At 59.3% G+C, this 16052-nt stretch overlaps 2 protein-coding genes across 2 annotated transcripts; one reads left to right on the forward strand and one right to left on the reverse strand.

The window, feature by feature from the left end:
• Window positions 1-2312: 2312 nt before the first annotated feature.
• On the forward strand, window positions 2313-5336 carry CRB3 (crumbs cell polarity complex component 3). Its single transcript, XM_082836825.1, has 5 exons — window positions 2313-2401; window positions 2627-2816; window positions 3549-3622; window positions 4323-4466; window positions 4810-5336. The coding sequence occupies exons 2-5, from the start codon at window positions 2735-2737 to the stop codon at window positions 4879-4881; spliced, it is 372 nt and encodes a 123-aa protein (XP_082692951.1). The 5' UTR covers window positions 2313-2401; window positions 2627-2734; the 3' UTR covers window positions 4882-5336.
• Window positions 5337-5372: 36 nt separating this feature from the next.
• Window positions 5373-12824, reverse strand: DENND1C (DENN domain containing 1C). The gene is made up of 21 exons (XM_082836824.1): window positions 12775-12824; window positions 12290-12409; window positions 12140-12209; window positions 11889-11969; window positions 11732-11797; window positions 11590-11643; window positions 11367-11477; window positions 10514-10614; window positions 10364-10409; window positions 10138-10239; window positions 9924-10049; window positions 8927-9031; window positions 8076-8166; window positions 7941-7981; window positions 7665-7736; window positions 7022-7066; window positions 6845-6952; window positions 6598-6665; window positions 6276-6459; window positions 5833-6175; window positions 5373-5655 (listed from the first exon to the last, which is right to left on the reverse strand). The coding sequence occupies exons 1-21, from the start codon at window positions 12816-12818 to the stop codon at window positions 5375-5377; spliced, it is 2259 nt and encodes a 752-aa protein (XP_082692950.1). The 5' UTR covers window positions 12819-12824; the 3' UTR covers window positions 5373-5374.
• Window positions 12825-16052: the final 3228 nt, after the last annotated feature.

A 16052-nucleotide genomic window follows, 5' to 3' on the forward strand; every position in this document is an offset into this window, starting at 1 on the left:
GCGGTGACTGCTAGCCGTCGCCGCCCGCGCCAGAACTTGGGTCTCCTCCGCACTGGGGGGGAGGGGGATGGGGCGGAGCTGGGGGGGGCGTGTCAGGGATGCTCTCTTATTAGCACAATCTAGGGAGCAACCACGGTCATTCTGGGAAGAGGGGTTCGAGAGATCAATGATCTCAGGTCTGGTTTCAGAGTTCCGTTTCTGCGTGCCTCAGTTTACCCTCTGCCCAAGGGGACGAGGTAGGGAGATGTCAGGGATTGGGTTACATAATCCCTTTCCTCTTGACCTCCCTCCTCTACTAATCCTCCTCAGGAACTAAAGTTCTCGGTTTCCCTAGACGTACTCAGAACGAACTCTGTGCCATCTAGCCGTGCAACAGCCCGCCCGCTCATATCACATTGCCTAAGCGGCCACAGAAGCAGAAAACCAAGTCGCCTTGCTCTCCCTCCGTGTTTTCTTCCTGCCCGCGCGCCTCCTTTCTCGGTCCCACTCAGACTGGGAAACAGAAGATCAACGCGTGGCGCGGCTGCAAAGTCGGTTTCCTATTGGCCAGAGCCGCAGGAGCTGTGCCCTGCGGTCCCGCCTTGCTCACCCATCTAGGCGGGGCCTTCCCAATGACCCCACACTGCCTTGGGCCCCGCGGCCCCCGGCTCGCCTAGCAGTCTTAAAGGGGCCTCTGCCGGATCCAGACGCCGAGCAGACTGCTTTCTCCGGACCGGCCTAGGGGGGGAATCTCAGAGTCCCAGGAGCGGCTGGGGATAAGGACAGCGTTGCTGGAAGCGGGGCCCCAGCCTGTCGCGCTCGCTGCACCTGCCAAATGTCCCTCCCTCTAGTTTAGGGCGCAGTTTCTCGATTCGCCATTAGGGGGAGGGGCGCCCAGATCTTTTGACAGCGAATAATAATAATAGCTAACGTTGATTCATTGCTTTGCACAAGCCTTGGCCTTTTACTCACCCCTCGCGTCGTCCTCGCTAAAACCCTATAAGGTAAGTGGGACTGGCTTTCCCACTTCACAGGTGACGAAACAGGAGGTTAAGCCGCTCACCGCAGTCCACATGCCCAGGAAGGGACAAAGCAGACATTTAACTAGACCTGGGATTCTTACCCAACATCGCTCTATGCCCTAGAAGGGATTAATTTTCCCTTAACCATCACTCTTCTCTCTAGAGTCCCCAGGAGGGGGTCGTCTTATTATCTTCGTCCTTTATCCAAAGGACGATCGTGAAGGCACACATGGTTCCCACTCAGCTTCTGCCCAGACAGGTGTGCTCAAACGAGCCTCTTGTAGAGGGTCCCCTCACAGACGTTTTCATTCACAGGTCGCCCTTGCAGGTGCCGTACAGATATTTTCCCACGGAGATGCCCCAAACAAATGTTTTCTCACAGATGCATCCTTGACAGGTGGACCTCAAAACACATGAGCCCCCCCCCAAAAGATGTGCTTCAATGTGAGTGTGCCCCATGCAGGCGTGCTCAGGTCTTCCTCTCGTGTGAACTCAATTCAATGCAGCTGTTTCCTTCACCTCACAGGCATGTTACTCAACAGGTGTTCCTCCACCCAGGAATGCGTTATAGAGCCTCCCCCGCCATACGTGTGTTCCATTTAATCATTCACCCGTACGGGGCTCTTTCCATATAACTGGGTCCCCTACAGGTGTACTTAAATGCAGGTATGTCTCGTACAGGTGTTTCCAATACCTTTACACACAAGAATTCCTTCTGCAAGTCTTGTTCATTTCATAGGTGAGCCATGCAGATGCATTCCCCAAACAGATGTACCCCGCGCCAAAGTGCCTCAGCCAGGTGTTTGTAACCATGCAGGTGTGTTCTATACAGCTGTTTTCCACACAGGTAGGCTTCCATTCAGCTGTACTCCAAAGAGATGTGATTCAAAGCAGATGTCTCCCATGGGTGTTCTTACACATCCGTGCAGATTTCTTTACACGTTTGTTCCCATGCAGGTGTGTCCCACACCAGTGTTTTTTCATTAGAGGCTCCCCATCCCGGTCTGCCCCAGACAGGAGTGCCTCACACATCGGTGACTCCATGCCCCGTGTGTCTCCACACCTGGACGATTCTACAGATGTACCTGCAGTGCAGGTGAGAGGCCCCTTTTACACCTGCGCGCTTCCGCTCCTTTTCACTCCTCCCGATTATGAGGTTGGGTTCCCGTTACAGGTGCGTCCACGGCGCGGACCCGCCCCCGCTTGGCCCCGCCCTTTCATCTAGGCTCAGGTGCACAAGCCGGAAGTGCGCTCACCTCCAAGGTGAGTGACTAAACTTTCCGGGTCACGTGAGCCGGCGGAGCTGGAAGAGTCCGACCGAGCCACTGACCGACGGATCGAGGGTTCGAGCGAGGGACCGGGATCGGGACCCTGAGCGGGGTCGAAGACGCCCGGGCCAGGTAGGGAGGCAGGTCACGCGGCTGGGCCTGCCACCCCTCCCCCTTCCCTTCCCTTCCCCTTTCCCCAGCCCTGGAACGCGCCGCCCCGAGTTAATCTTTAATCTCTGACCTCTGGCGACGGGGGGCGGGGCGGGACTCCTGGGTGGCCGGCGCGGGTCGCCCCTCCCAGGGGCCTGCGCTCGGGTCCGGCCCCCTCCCCCACGCTCCGGCCTTTCTCCTTTCCAGCCCCCAGGTGCGGGGTCGAAGGTACCCCCCCCCCACCGCCCGAGATGCGGTAGGAGCGGCGCGCGCGACAAGCCCCGTCCCCTGTGCCACCAGCCCGTCACCCGGCCCATGGCGAGCCCCGGCCTGGGGCTGCTCTTGGCACTCGGCCTGCCGCTGCTGCTGACCCGCTGGGGCCGGGTCTGGGGGCAAAGTAGGTACTGGTCGGGGGCACTGGGGGTCCGGGCTTAGAAGCGCTGGGTGCCTGGGACGCTGAGAGGGCAAGAACCCAGGAGCGGGCATGCGATGCCTAGGTCTGGGGTAGGGTTGGGGGCGTAGAATTTCTGTGTCCTTTCTTGGACGGTTGGAGTTGGTCTAGGAGAATTCCTGAGTTGGGCGGAATTGTGAGCTGCCGGGAGAAGAGGCCTGCGGTCCGGAGCCTCAGTGGGGTTGAGCAGTTTGGGGGAAATGGAAGCCAGGAGGAGGCCTGCCTGGGGCTCCAAGCCCAGGTGGAGCAGGTTGACCAGAGGTGGGGACGCTGCCTTTCAGCCCTGTTTCGGGAGCCTGGGGGGAGGTGTGAGTCAGACACTCCAGGGGAAATGCAGGATCCGCCCAGATCCTGAAGGGCAGAGGGAGGGCCGGAGAGGTGAGGCTGGGGTTGGGGGGAGGGTTGGGCTTCCCCACACCATCCATTATAATAGCCCCCAACTCTGCGCAAACTGCAGACCGCTGTTGGCTGATTACTCAGCGCCGGGCTCCCCTGGGTAAGGGGTGCCCTGTGGGGCAAAATCAGCGGGGTCAGCCCCTGTGTGGAGGCCGCTCACAGAATGAAAGACTCAAAAGGGCAGAGTTCTAACGAGGGGAAATGGCCCAGGAAGATGCACATGCTTCCAGATGGGAAGGGATAGATGGGGATTCATTTATCTTCTCTACCACCGCCCTGCAGCACCGGACCCCACTGTAAGTGAGAACAGCACAATTACACCCTCTGGCCCCAGCCCTGGCTCCAATGGGGCCCTGGTGAGTTGGGGTATATGTGGGAGAAGAGCGGCAGGGATTTTATCCGGGAGGCCCCCGTGTAGCAGGTGGGAGGGCCTAGATTCCCAGAGGCGGCAGGCTGCACAGTGGGGGAGGCATTGGAGAACCCTAAGTGGGAGAGACCAGAATATCAACATGGCAGATGGGGAGACCGAGAACCCCAGGAAGGGGATGGGCAAGAACACCATGCCTGGCGGGAGTTCCCTGGCGGTCTAGTGGTTAAGACTCCGCGCTTCCAATGCAGGGGGCACAGGTTGGATCCCTGGTTGGGGAACTAAGACACACACACACACACGCACACACACACACACACACACACACACACACACACACACACACACACACACAGAGACACACACACACACACACACAGAGAATACCATGCTTGGCAAGGGGGTCCAGGAGCCCCCATGCCTCTCAGGCAGGGGGAGGAGGGATCTAGGAGCCTAGATGCGGCAGGCGCTTGGGAGAAGGACCCCAGACATGGCAGGTGGGGGAGCCTGGGAACCCCAGATGTGATATGATGGGGGTCAGGAACCCTGAGTGGAGGAAGCCAGTCACCAAAAGTGGCGGGTGCGGGGGGAGGGGATTAGCGTTTCCAGATAATTCTCAGGCGGGGGTGGACGGGATGCCCAAGTTCAGGTGGGTCACACCTGTGTCCCCCCCCATCCCCCCCCAACAGTCGCAGGAAGCCACCATTGCTATCATCGTGGTCTTCTCCCTCCTGGCCGCCCTGCTCCTGGCCGTGGGCCTGGTACTTCTGGTGCGGAAGCTTCGGGAGAAGCGGCAGACAGAGGGCACCTACCGGCCCAGCAGCGAGGAGCAGGTGGGTGCCCGAGCTCCACCGCCTCCCAACCTCAAGCTACCGCCTGAGGAGCGGCTCATCTGAATGCTGGGGCTGGCCACAGCTGCCTGCACTGCTCAGGACTGCCCGGCGCTCAGCTGCACGCAGCAGCTGCCACCGACACACCAGCCTCTGACGGCTCCGGAGGACTCGGGGGGGCCACGGGGCACCTGCCGGGCGGGCTCTGCGAAGCATGCCGCCTCTGCTTGACTCTGCCTGCAGTTGGGGTGCCGGGGCTGCGGACCTGCCTCCCCGCTTGCCGCACCATCAGCCATCTGTCTGCCTGCCACACAGGCCCGACACCCCCCCTCTCCTTTCCTTTCAGTTCTCCCATGCAGCCGAGGCCCAGGCTCCCCAGGACTCCAAGGAGACGGTGCGGGGCTGCCTGCCCATCTAGGTCCCCTTCCTCTACCCATCACCCTTCCTGGCTGTGTGACCTTGGGGGAAGGCAGAGACCTCTCTGGGCAATCAGACACACCCAGCGCTTAAGAATAGAAGGGAAGAAGGTGCTTCAAAGACTCTGCCTTTGAAGACACGGGAGACTGAGGCTGCTTACTTTATATATATCTACACAATGGGTAGAGCGGTGTAATAAAACCTTTTTGTGAGCTGGTGGGGGCAGGAGTTAGCCTAGATGGAGGAGACACATAGGCTGTTGAGAGATGAATTGTAAGGTCTCTAGGGTCCTAGGGGCTGGGAGGGCTTCCTGGAAGGGAAAGGCTTTTAGCTGCACCTAAGAGCCAGCCGGAGGCTGCTTTGGGAGGGAAGGTGGGGAGCGGGGTGGGTGTCTGAGCAGAAACAGGGCTCCCAGGTAAACCCACCAGGAAAAGCAAGCTTTGGGCTCTTGCAGCTTTATTGAGGGGCCGGAGTCTCCTCCAGACCCCTGATGCTTAACCTTCAAAACACTTTTTAAGCTCAGCAACCCTGGGCCGGCTCCTGGCCTGGAGCCCCCGCCAGTTCCCAGCAGGAGGATCAGGGGACCTGGGCGCTCCCGGCTCCTCGTGGGGCTGGAGGTGCGTGCGCTCTGGGAGCAGGACTTCCGAAGGCTGGGCTCTGGGGTTCTCTGGGGAACCGGGATCCGAGAAAGAATCGAGGACTTGGGATGTCCAGGTAATATCCGAGTTGGGCTTTGTGGGGGTCAGAAGTGGGGGGCTTTCTCGAGAGCTGGGTGCTGTGGAGAGCTGGGAGCAGGGACTCTCCTGGGCTGTGGGATCCTGGGTTGCCTCGTGGGGAGGGGAGAGGCGTAGAGGCTGGGGCTCTGTGAGAGAGGAGCTGGGGTCCCCTTTGCATGTCCAGGTAATATCCGAGTTGGGCTTTGTGGGGGTCAGAAGTGGGGGGCTTTCTCGAGAGCTGGGTGCTGTGGAGAGCTGGGAGCAGGGACTCTCCTGGGCTGTGGGATCCTGGGTTGCCTCGTGGGGAGGGGAGAGGCGTAGAGGCTGGGGCTCTGTGAGAGAGGAGCTGGGGTCCCCTTTGCTGCTTGGGTCTGCAGAAGCTGTCGAAGACTGGGACGGAGAAATGATTTCTGGGCTGGCCTCTGAGGGCAGCTGGGAAGTGGGGTGCTTCGAGGCGCTCGTGGCATCTGAAGGCTGGGGGGTGTGCAGAGGCGGCAGGCCGACAGAAAGGGACAGGGGCTGGGGCCCTGGTGGTTTCTCGTCATCCGCTTGCCATCTCCATCTCCCTGGTATGTCGGGCTGGGTGGGGATGGGGAGATGGGCGCGTTGCTGGCCTTTAAGTGAAGGAGGGGCCGGCAGGTTGGATGAGCAAATGGGGGAGGGCTGGGGGGGCTCTCACCAGGCTGTGGCAGCAGTCCAAACTCTGGCTTGGCCGCAGGCTGCTGTTCCGGGTGGCTGTCACGCTCAGACTATCCAGAATCTCGCTCAGCAAATCCAGTTCTTCTCCGGACCCAAGGAAGCTGCCATCCAGAGCTTCCTCTGCCAACGGTCCCTGGGCATCCTCGGGGCTCAGAGAGGGTGTCCTGGGTGAGGATGGGCAGCCTGAGATATCTGCCCCAGACCAGCTGCTCTGAAGGGTCTGGAGTTTTGGGGCCCACTTCCCCAGGAGTCCCGGCCCCCCACTTCCAACATTGCTCCCTCCCTCTGCCTTGGAGTCTTACTCCTCCCCCAGGGACTCAGAAGGTCTCTCTTCCCGCTGGAGTCTCCTGCTGGGGCGAAGGGGCCGGTTCTGCAAAGGATAGATTTGGGGGCTGGGGCCTCAGGAGCTACAGAATCAGGGGGTTCTGTGAAGGGGGGAGTGGGCGCCCCATTTTGGGGGTAGTCGAGATGTCTGGCTGGAGACGGGATGGGAGAAGGACTTGGTGATAAGTCCAGGTACATGCGTGGGTGCGGGGGCGGGGCTCTTACCTGTCCAAAGTGCTGGGTGATAGGCAAGCGCTGCTGCAGGCAATCTGAGCGGCTGGTGAGGGAAGGGGCCCTCAGGGAGCCCCCCCTCTGCAGGCCAGAGTCCCCATCCTAGGAAGAGGGTGGGTGAGCCAGGAGCCCCTCCCCCCGCTGCCCCGCAGCGTTGGCTACCGGCTTTACCTTGTACGCCAGAAGGCTCTGCACACCCTTCAAGCCACTCTTCGCCTACGGAGGAGCCGAAAGAGACTGAGAATCCAGAGCGATCTGACCCTGGACATTTGAGAACTCAGCCCTCCATCCGCGAAGACACTTCTGTCTTGCCATCTGCTCATGTGTGTCTCAAAATATATTCAGGTTCCCCCGGTACCCCCTAAGAAGTCAATACCAACGTGCCCCTTTGACTAACACAGAAGGAATGTCACTGGAGGAGATAACCCCCAAATGAAACAGGGAATGGCAAAGCCAGAACGTCGTAAAAGTGAGTCAGTGCTCAAAAGCCGAGCAGACGACTGCGAGCTGTGGAAGTTGGTCCCAGGAAAATCTGGGGCTTGGGGGAAAAACCAACCACAAGGGCAGAAGCTGGGATTGTGGTGTCTCAGGACAAAAGATGTTTGCCAAAGAAGCTTGGTTGTCATTTTTAAATAGGAAAGACCTGATGTGACAAAAATGAATGAACACAGTCAATGGAAAATAAAAGTAGGAAACATGGTAAATGATTTAACTGCTGGTTTAGTTCTGATAAATTGTGTGTGCTCTAAACGTGGGGTTAAACCGTCCTCTGCCTTTGTCACCCTGGTAAGTGGCCTGTCCAGCCCAGCCTCACCGAGCGGTACATGTTTCTGACGGCTGGTTGGGTCTTGGCCTTGACGGAATGCAGGAGGGCACCGCCACCTTTCTGGGGAGAGAAAGCCGAGGAAGAGAGGCTTGGGCACGTGGGGTTATCCCAGACCCCACCTGCCCACCCGGGCTGTGTGTTACTGGAGAATCCCCTCTCCCTCTCTGAGTCTTGATTTCTTCACCTCTATAAATGAGCATAGTAGGGACGGTGGTAGGTTTGATTTAATCCCACAATAAACACTAAAGTGTTCGGTGTTATTACCTTTAGGTTGTCTGCCCAGAGCTGGTAGGAGCGAAGGGTCCCTGGAGAGAGGAGAGAGCATTGCCAGGGTGGGCAGGCTCAGACTGGGCCACAGGTGTGTGTGTGGGGGGGGGGGGTGCCAGGTGCAGAGCTCACCTGAGGAAGCCCCGCTACAGGTGATCTCCTGCTCAAAGAGGTCTGAGAAGCCTTCTCCCGTGTTCAGCTTCTCCAGTCGGCCTTCGATGAACTGGGGGTGGGGCAAAGGGTCAGAGAATCAGGCTACCCCAAACATCTGAATGCCAGCACTGGGGATCCGCTCACCCTCGAGATGTAGAAGCCATCCCCGGCCCCTCCAGAAACCCAACCTTAGGTCCCAGGAGTCTGGAGCCCAACTCAGGAAGCCAGAGGTCCACCGTCTCCCCGCCCGTCCCCACCCCAAGTCAAGATCTGTCTTCAGGGACCAGACCCTGCTCCTCTCAGGGTCGGAGGAGTAGGACTCTGCCACTCCAGACGGGTCCCCCTCCTCTCAGTGACCTTGGAGGAGGTCGACCCCACCTCCAGGGACCCTGGAAGCCAGCCCGCACTGAAGGACCCTGAAGTTCATCCCACGTTCTTCCAAGAACCCAGGAGTCCGGTTCCACCTCCCCCGCTACGTCCCTAGAATCCAAGAGTCCAGCCTCCTCTCCCTCCACCCTCGACCCAGGAGGTTCCCGCCGTAGGGACTCAATAATTTCGTTCCATCCCAACCTCTTCATGGACCTAGAGGTAGATCTTATCCCTGGGAACTCAGGTCAGGGGCTCCCATTTTTATGGACCCAAGAGTTCAGTCCTGTCTCTCCCACCCCGGAGACCCTGGAGTGGGGGATCCGGCCGGGCCAACTCTCGCCCCGCCCACTGGGTCCAGGCGTCCGCCCCTCCAGCCCCGGCTTCGGCCTCCGGGATCCGGGCGTCTGCTCCCCTAGCCTCGCCCCTCCGGCCCCAGCCCCGCCCTCCGGATTCTGGCGCACCTGTTTGAACAGCTGCAGGTGCACAGCCCGCCGGTGGAAGGCCTGCAGCGGCGCCCCGGGTTTCTGGGCCAGGAAGGCTTCTTCACTGAAGGTTACAGGCTGGCCCTGGAAGAAGGACTCGGATTCTAAGCTCCCCGCGGCTCTCCAGGATCCCTTATTCTGCTTCCCATATTCTACCTTACATCTGTGTAGCAAACATTGATGGAGCGCCTCTGTGTGCCTGATGTCGTGCAGGGCCTCGTGGGCTGCAGGGAGGACTTGGGCTTTTACCCCGAGGGAGGTGGGAGCCCTGGGAAGGCGGTGGGCAGAGGAGGGGGCGGGGCCTGACTCAGACGCTCCCAGGTGACCTCTGGCGGCTGCACGGAGGTCAGACTGCGGAGCGCGGAGGGTGGGAGCCCGCGAGAGGGGACTCATGGTGACGGGCGAGCGCGCTGATCCAGGCAAACAACAATGGGGACCAGGCCGTGGTGGAGACAGAGGAGGGGGAGAAATGGACAGCTTCCGGCTGTGTTCAGGGCAGAGGCGAAAGCAACATCAGGTTCTCAGATAATAGAACTCCCTGACCATGTTTTTATAGAATAGTTGTGAAAATGTGAAAAACTGGGGAGGAGGGGATGTCAGGGTTGAAAATCAGCAGATCAGGGTCCTGGCTTCAACACTCACCCGCTGTGGGGCTTCCAAGCCTTGGTTTCCTCATATGTAGAATGGGACCATAAGAGTATCCGTCTCATAATACTGTTGTGACCATTAAGTGAAATGATAATCGCAGCGGTAAAACCTATCATTTATCCATTGTGATGTGCCAGGCAGTAACCGAGCATTTTGCTTATGTCCATTTACAGGCTCACGCGACCCTTTTGGGTGGGTACTGTTGGGATCCCATTTTACAGATGAGCAAACAGAGGCACAGAGTAAGCACTCCATAAACGCTAGGTATTCTTATTCTGAATCCTTCAGGGACCCACGGGGTCTCTCCCTCTGCACCCCCGAAGCTTACCGGGCCGCAGACTAGCGCATCGCGGTACCCCCCGAAGAGCAGGGCCTGGGCTTTGAGGAAGAGACGGGACACCCCTTCCCCGGGGACCAGCGCGACCTTCCTTAGCCGCAGCCTCAGCAGAGACACCTGGAGGACAAGGGGGCAGCGCTGAGCAGGCGGGTGCGGAGCCTCGTCTCCCGGATGCGGCAGGAGGGTGGAAGGGGGTGTCACTGACCACATCTGGGGGCAGTGCCTGCACGTCGTCGAAGGGCGTCTCCAAGGTATTGGAGTCCACGTTCATCATCACGACGTCCTCCAGAGCTTTCTCCCGCACTCTCTGTGTTAGGGAGTTGGAGTGGCGATGGCCGCTCAGAGCCCGAGGATCCCCGACAGGGGAGGATACCTGGGGGTGCAGGGGGGCACTCCACCCAACCCTGCCATCCAGGTCCGTTCCCACTTACCTCGGCGAGACTGGCGTGCACTCCGATGAGGTAGGGCATGGGCGCGCTGCGGAAGACCGAGGGGGCCGGTCATGCAGGCGCCGCCCCCGGGTGCCCAGGACCCTAGGCCTCTTCCCGAAGCCCTGCCCCTCTCCAGCCCCTGCCCCTCACCAGCAGTAGTCCAGCAGATGCGGCGGCAGCGTGGGGATCAGCACGTGCTCCCAGCGCATGGGGTACAGGAGAGCGCAGGACGCGTGGACACATGAAGTCAGCTGGGGACGGGTGGGGGACCGTGCAGTCAGGGCCTGGACCCCCAGCTGCAAGGACCCTCTCTGGACGGTGGCTCTCCCGGCTTCATATCCCGTGTCCCCAGTCTCGTGTCTCCCTCCACCTCCCTTCCCCACCCGCTACTGGGTAAGAGGTGAAAACTCAAACCCCTTTCTTGTGAAGGCCAAGAATTCCGCAAATTACAGTGCTTGGAACTGGTGGTGCCAGGACTCAGCACGTGCTAGTCCCTCTCTCTAGGGGTGGAAGCTAATATTCAACCCTCCAGAATCTCTCTCCTTAGGGGTAGGACAGAGACTCAGCCCACTGACCCCACCCCTAGAGAGGCGGAGCTAGAATTCAGTCCCCCGCCCCCCAAGTCTCACCCCTAGGAGTAGAGGCTGAATGCTAGCTCCACACCTACCCCGTCCTTCTCCCCTAGGGGCGGAGCTAGAATTTAGCCCTCTCTGATCTCACCCTCCAGAGGGGTGGAGCCAGTCTTGTTCTGGCCCATAGTGGGTGGAGCCTGGACTCAGCGCTCCTGAAGCCGGGGGAGGAGGTACAGCGCAGCCCGCTCTGATTTCCCCCATAAAGGTGGAGCCAGGTTTCAACTCAACCCTGACCTTCAAAGGGGCTGAGCCAGGACTTTGCCCTCGGGTCTCGCCCAGTGGGGTTAGAGCTAGGAATCCGTCCCGATGGTCCCGCCCCCAGGGGCCAAGCCAGGCCTCGGCCCCTCCCCGGCCCGGCGGTCCCGCCTCACGGTGCTCAGCTTTCTGGAGGTGAGCAGGACCCTTCGCTCTGCCAGGAGCGCAGCGAATAGCCCCACGATGTTGTCGTCGGTCACCGCCACCACCAGCTCCGTTAGGTTCCTCTGAAGAACAGAGAGGAACGCTGGGCGCGAGGGGCCACAGGATCTGAGAGCCCTCTGCGGGTTTCCGGACCTCTTCCCCCCTCCCAGAGTGCCCTCTCAGGTCTCCACTCACGTTCTCAGGAATGGATGGCAGGCGGCCGGAGTCGGGGGCCACGAAGCAGGAAAGCTGGCGGGGGATTAATAGGGGGACGGATCAGTCAAGGGGTTAGCCTCACGTGGGTGCCCGACCTTCCAGTGTCTCCAGCTCTGCTCACCGGCATGCTCTTCCCGGGGCCAGGGGACGGGATGCCTTGCGCACTGGAGATCATCACTCCGCTGCCCTGGGGGAGATGTGGTGTGTGGTCCTCAGGGCCGGGGTGCAGCCTCTCCAGCCACCTGGGGTCCAACGCCCAGGGGGGAGGGGGTACTCACCAGCTCCAGCCCCACTGAGTCCTGGGTCCCGGGAAGGGGCTGCTGCAGCAGATGTAGAAGAAGTTCGTTGACCTCTGAGACCTGGGTAGGGGTGGGATGCCTGAGCCAGAATGCGGGTTGGGGACTCTGAGGGTCTTGACTCAGGCTGGGTGGTCTGGAGCCAAAGGGGCTCGGTCAGGCCTGGGAATTCAGAGCCAGGCTGGGGCCTTGGTGGGGGTGGGACAGGGAATGACAGGGAGAGCTGGTCTCACTTGATCCTGTGCCAGGAGGTCCCCCACTGTGTTCAGCAGTTTGTAGAACACTTCAAACCAAGGCAGGTGGCTGCGGAGAGTGGACACAGTTTTCATACAGTGCCTGTAGGCAGAGGCCCTTCCCCCGGCGCAGACCCCCATTTCCCACACCTGAGGATGCAGAGACAGCTGTGGGCACCAGCCCGGAGGCGGGAGAAACCAAATCTGCGGGTGCCGGTCAGGTCCGTGAGGGCAAAGGTGAAATGCTGTACGGCGGTGCTGGGGGGCTCCCTGGGGGCAGGAAAAGCTCTCAGAGACCTGGGCATCCCACCCCCGTGAACCCCCCTCCCCTTCATGCCCCTGACAGTGCTCCTAGTACTGCGTCCACCAGTCTGGGGCCCTGGGTGTATAGGTCCCTAGTTGTCAGCGTCTCCGGTTCTCTGAGGCCCTGGGTCCCTGAGACCCTGGGTAAATGAGTCCCTTGGTGTACAGGTCGCTATTTGTCAGGGTCCCCCGGTTTCTGAGTCCCCGGGTCTCTGAATCTCAGGGGCCCTGGGTATATGACCTCTGTTGTCTGAGTCTCTGGGTGTTTGAATCCTGGGGGTCCGTGGGAGGTCTGGGTCCCTGGGTCCTTGGCTGTCTGCTTCCTTCCATACCTTTCCACATCAAAGGGGAAGCAGAATTTGGGCACCATCTGCATAGCCTCCTGGGGGTGGAGAGAAGCACACACTGCTTGGCCACTCAGGTTGGGCTCCACCCCTAAGCTCCCAGTGGTCTGAGACATAGGGTCCCCTCCCCCAGGGGGACAGGCCCTGGCCCCCCGGGAGCAAGGAGCAGCCTGCATACCTGGTCCCCGAAGTCTGGAGGGAACTGCCGCAGGATGGGGGGATCTGCACAGAGAGCAGGCTCCTAAGTTCAGGGTCCCGGGCCCACCCTCCATCTCGACCCCCCATCCCCAATGATGCCCCTGACTCACCCTCTTGCAGGGAGGGAGGGTAGGCCGCTTCGAAGAACCAGTCAAACAGGGCAGGGAGACCCCTTCTGCAGGGCAGGAAAGGGTTCAGTGTGTCCAGGGATTTGCTTCTGTGTGTGTGTCTGCAATTCTGTGATTGTGTGTGTGTGTGTGTGTGTGTGTGTCTGTGTGTCTGCAATTCTATTCTGTGTCTGCCTGAAAGGATGAGACTGTCCAGGGCATGTGTCAGGTAGGACTGTGCATATGTGTGGCTGAGCCAGTGTGAGGCTGAATGACATCCCCATTGTCTTGGGTGGCCCTGAGGGTCCCTGCGTATATGTGCGAGGCCCTGCCCAAGTGTCTCTGTGTACGCGACTTCATGGGGTCCTGGAGCCCTCAGAGTTTTTATCAGAGGAAAGAGGGCAGCGTGCCCTGGTCCTTCCGGGAACCCTGCAATCTCTGCCTTCCTGCCCTGGCCCCCAACCCTCTATCCATCTTGCAGAGGATGTCGGGACTTGGGCTCAGGGAGAGAGACAGAGGAAGAGAACGGGGAGTGAGTGCACACACATTGTCCCTGAGATTGGGACCCCCCTCACACTGAGCTTCATCCTCACGCTGACACAAGTCCTACACGATCAATCACTCCTGCACATGGACACACAGAGCACGCCCCTCCCCCCCGCTGACCCCGGAAGCCAGGCTCCCCATCCCTGAGATACATCAAAAGGCACAGGCTCAGGAGTTACAAACTTAGTCATACAGAGCCAGAGGAGAGCAGGGGAGAGAGAGAGAGAGAAAGAGAGAGAGAGAGAGATTGGAAGGTCCCGGAGTGGCCCAAGTGTGCCTGAGAGCAGGGTCCATACTGTAGGCCAGCTGTGTGTCCTCCCCTAATTCCAGCCACCTGCCCCTGTGGCTCGCGGTCCCTCCCGGGCCTGCCCCAGCCTCATTCTCCTTGGCCCCAGCCCAGGCCCGGTTTGGGAATCTTGGTCCAGAAGATGGGAGAGGGGGCAGCTCTTACTCAGCTGTGGATCCCATGGTCCCTGCAGGGCTGGCCCGGCGGGGCCCTTTCCTCAGGGGCGCTGGGGGGGGCCTGTGCTTTCTCAGGGCTGGGCCCTGAGCCGGCTCAGCTTCCTGTGTGGCTGAGAGAGGAAGTTTAACGGGTGACGTCCCCAGAGGAAGGCCCCTGCCCCCACCCACTGTGAGAGACCCAGGCGTCCCGCCTTCTAGACTTCTACAGGATGGGTGGGCAAGAGGTGTGCAAGCTCAGAGGCCAGACCCCCAGCCCCATCCTGCCAGGAGGGTTGCATCTGGTTTCTGCCATCACACCCAAGCCTTCCCTTCTCCGTGGCAGCCAAGGACTCACAGTTTGCCTAAAATGCTTCCCCTTCCCTCAACTCTTTTTCCTTTGATCCCTCTGCGCTGGTCATTCCCCCCAGTACCACCAGAGGGAGCCAGGCTGAAGAGTGGACCCGGAGGCACGAGGAAGGTAGACAGACAGCAGACAGAACACAGGCACAGACAAACAGACAGCACACACAGGGCCAGGGAGTGACCAACACAAACAGGCCAGAACAGTCACAGACAGCGGACAGACACGGAGACCTACCAAGTTATACAGGCAGCACAAAGTCACAGACACAAACCAACAAGTACAGTGGGACAGCACACACATAAAGAAGTCCTTGTCCATCCAGATGATAGGTGCAGGGCGATAACACACAGGTACAGCCAGCAATCAGTTCCAGACAGAGACAGCAGATACACTTGCAGGGACCACGGCTGTCAATGCAAACGGAATAACAGAGAAGCAGACCCAGACAACAGACAGAGGCGCATAGAGCACAGACGTAGAGCAGTAGCAAAGGGACAGACGCAGTCAGGGCCCAGCCACAAGTCAGATTCACGGCCAGACATAGTCACAACACAGAGAGAGGTACACAGCCAGACAAATCCAAGCAATGTTGCAGACCTAGAAACGGACAGACAGCCAGGCAGACAGATGTCATGTTGAAAAACAAAGATACGTAGACACACTCGCAGGCACAAAGGTGGGACGCAACACAGGTACTCACGGTCCTGTACCTACACGTAAAATCCCACAGACAGACTCAGAGAGTCAAAATGCAGAGGAGTCTGCAAGCCTCCTCGGGCTCCTGCAAGGTACTGAGAATATCTGTGTGGATATAGGCATGCATCTGCATGAGTCCACATGTGGCCTGCCATGTCCTGGGGTATCTGGGGGTGAATGCCGTGTCTGTGTGCCTAGGAATTTGTGTCTAGTCCATCAGGCTGAGTGAAGATGTGGATGACTGGGGATTCTCATTCTGTGCATGTCCACATGACTGTGGGTGCGAGGGCGTTTTCATGCTGAGGAGGAAGAGGTGAGCAGATGCACCAGCATGTGAACACACACACACACACACACACACACACACACACACCTCCAAACCCTCCAGCCAAGACATAGGTGCATGAGGCTGAACACAGCTCGGTGCCACCTTTCTCTCCAAGGGGAGCTGGATCTCAGACAGGGCTGGGGATCAGGGGTGCAGAGTACCCGGGGCATCCTTCTCCCCTTCTCATACTCTTGGGCCTTGCTATAGAATGAATGTTTGTGTTCCTCCCCCACCCCCGAATTTACATGCTAAGTCTTTTAAAAATTTTTTTATTTTTTGGGCTGCACTGAGGAGGTTGCAGGATCTTAGTTTCCCAACCAGTGATTGAACCCGGGACCACGGCAGTCCAAGTGCAGTGTCCTAACCACTGGACCACCAGGGAACTCCCGGTGCTATATCTTAACCCCCAAGGTCATGGTATTAGGAGGTGGGGGTCTTTGGAACATCACTACATCATGAGGGTGAAGGCCATGAATGGGATTAGTGTCCTCATAAAGGAGACGTCAGAGAGATTCCCTCATCTTTCCACCATGTGAGGACACAGCAAGAAGACGGCCATCTATGAACCAGGAAGCAGGCTCTCACC

The sequence above is a fragment of the Leucopleurus acutus genome, assembly GCF_964270905.1.
Source record: "Leucopleurus acutus genome assembly, chromosome: 3".
In the NCBI taxonomy this organism is placed as follows: domain Eukaryota; kingdom Metazoa; phylum Chordata; class Mammalia; order Artiodactyla; family Delphinidae; genus Leucopleurus; species Leucopleurus acutus.

Coding starts and splice junctions, on each gene's coding strand:
- CRB3 (XM_082836825.1), top strand. CDS start 2,735: ATGGCGAGCCCCGGCCTGGGGCTGCTCTTGGCACTCGGCCTGCCGCTG. Junction 3,623..4,322: donor CTGGCTCCAATGGGGCCCTG/GTGAGTTGGGGT, acceptor CCCCCCCAACAG/TCGCAGGAAGCCACCATTGC. Junction 4,467..4,809: donor GGCCCAGCAGCGAGGAGCAG/GTGGGTGCCCGA, acceptor CTTTCCTTTCAG/TTCTCCCATGCAGCCGAGGC.
- DENND1C (XM_082836824.1), bottom strand. CDS start 12,818: ATGCAGATGGTGCCCAAATTCTGCTTCCCCTTTGATGTGGAAAG. Junction 12,410..12,774: donor TTCCCCTTTGATGTGGAAAG/GTATGGAAGGAA, acceptor TCCTGCCCCCAG/GGAGCCCCCCAGCACCGCCG. Junction 12,210..12,289: donor AGCTGTCTCTGCATCCTCAG/GTGTGGGAAATG, acceptor CACTCTCCGCAG/CCACCTGCCTTGGTTTGAAG.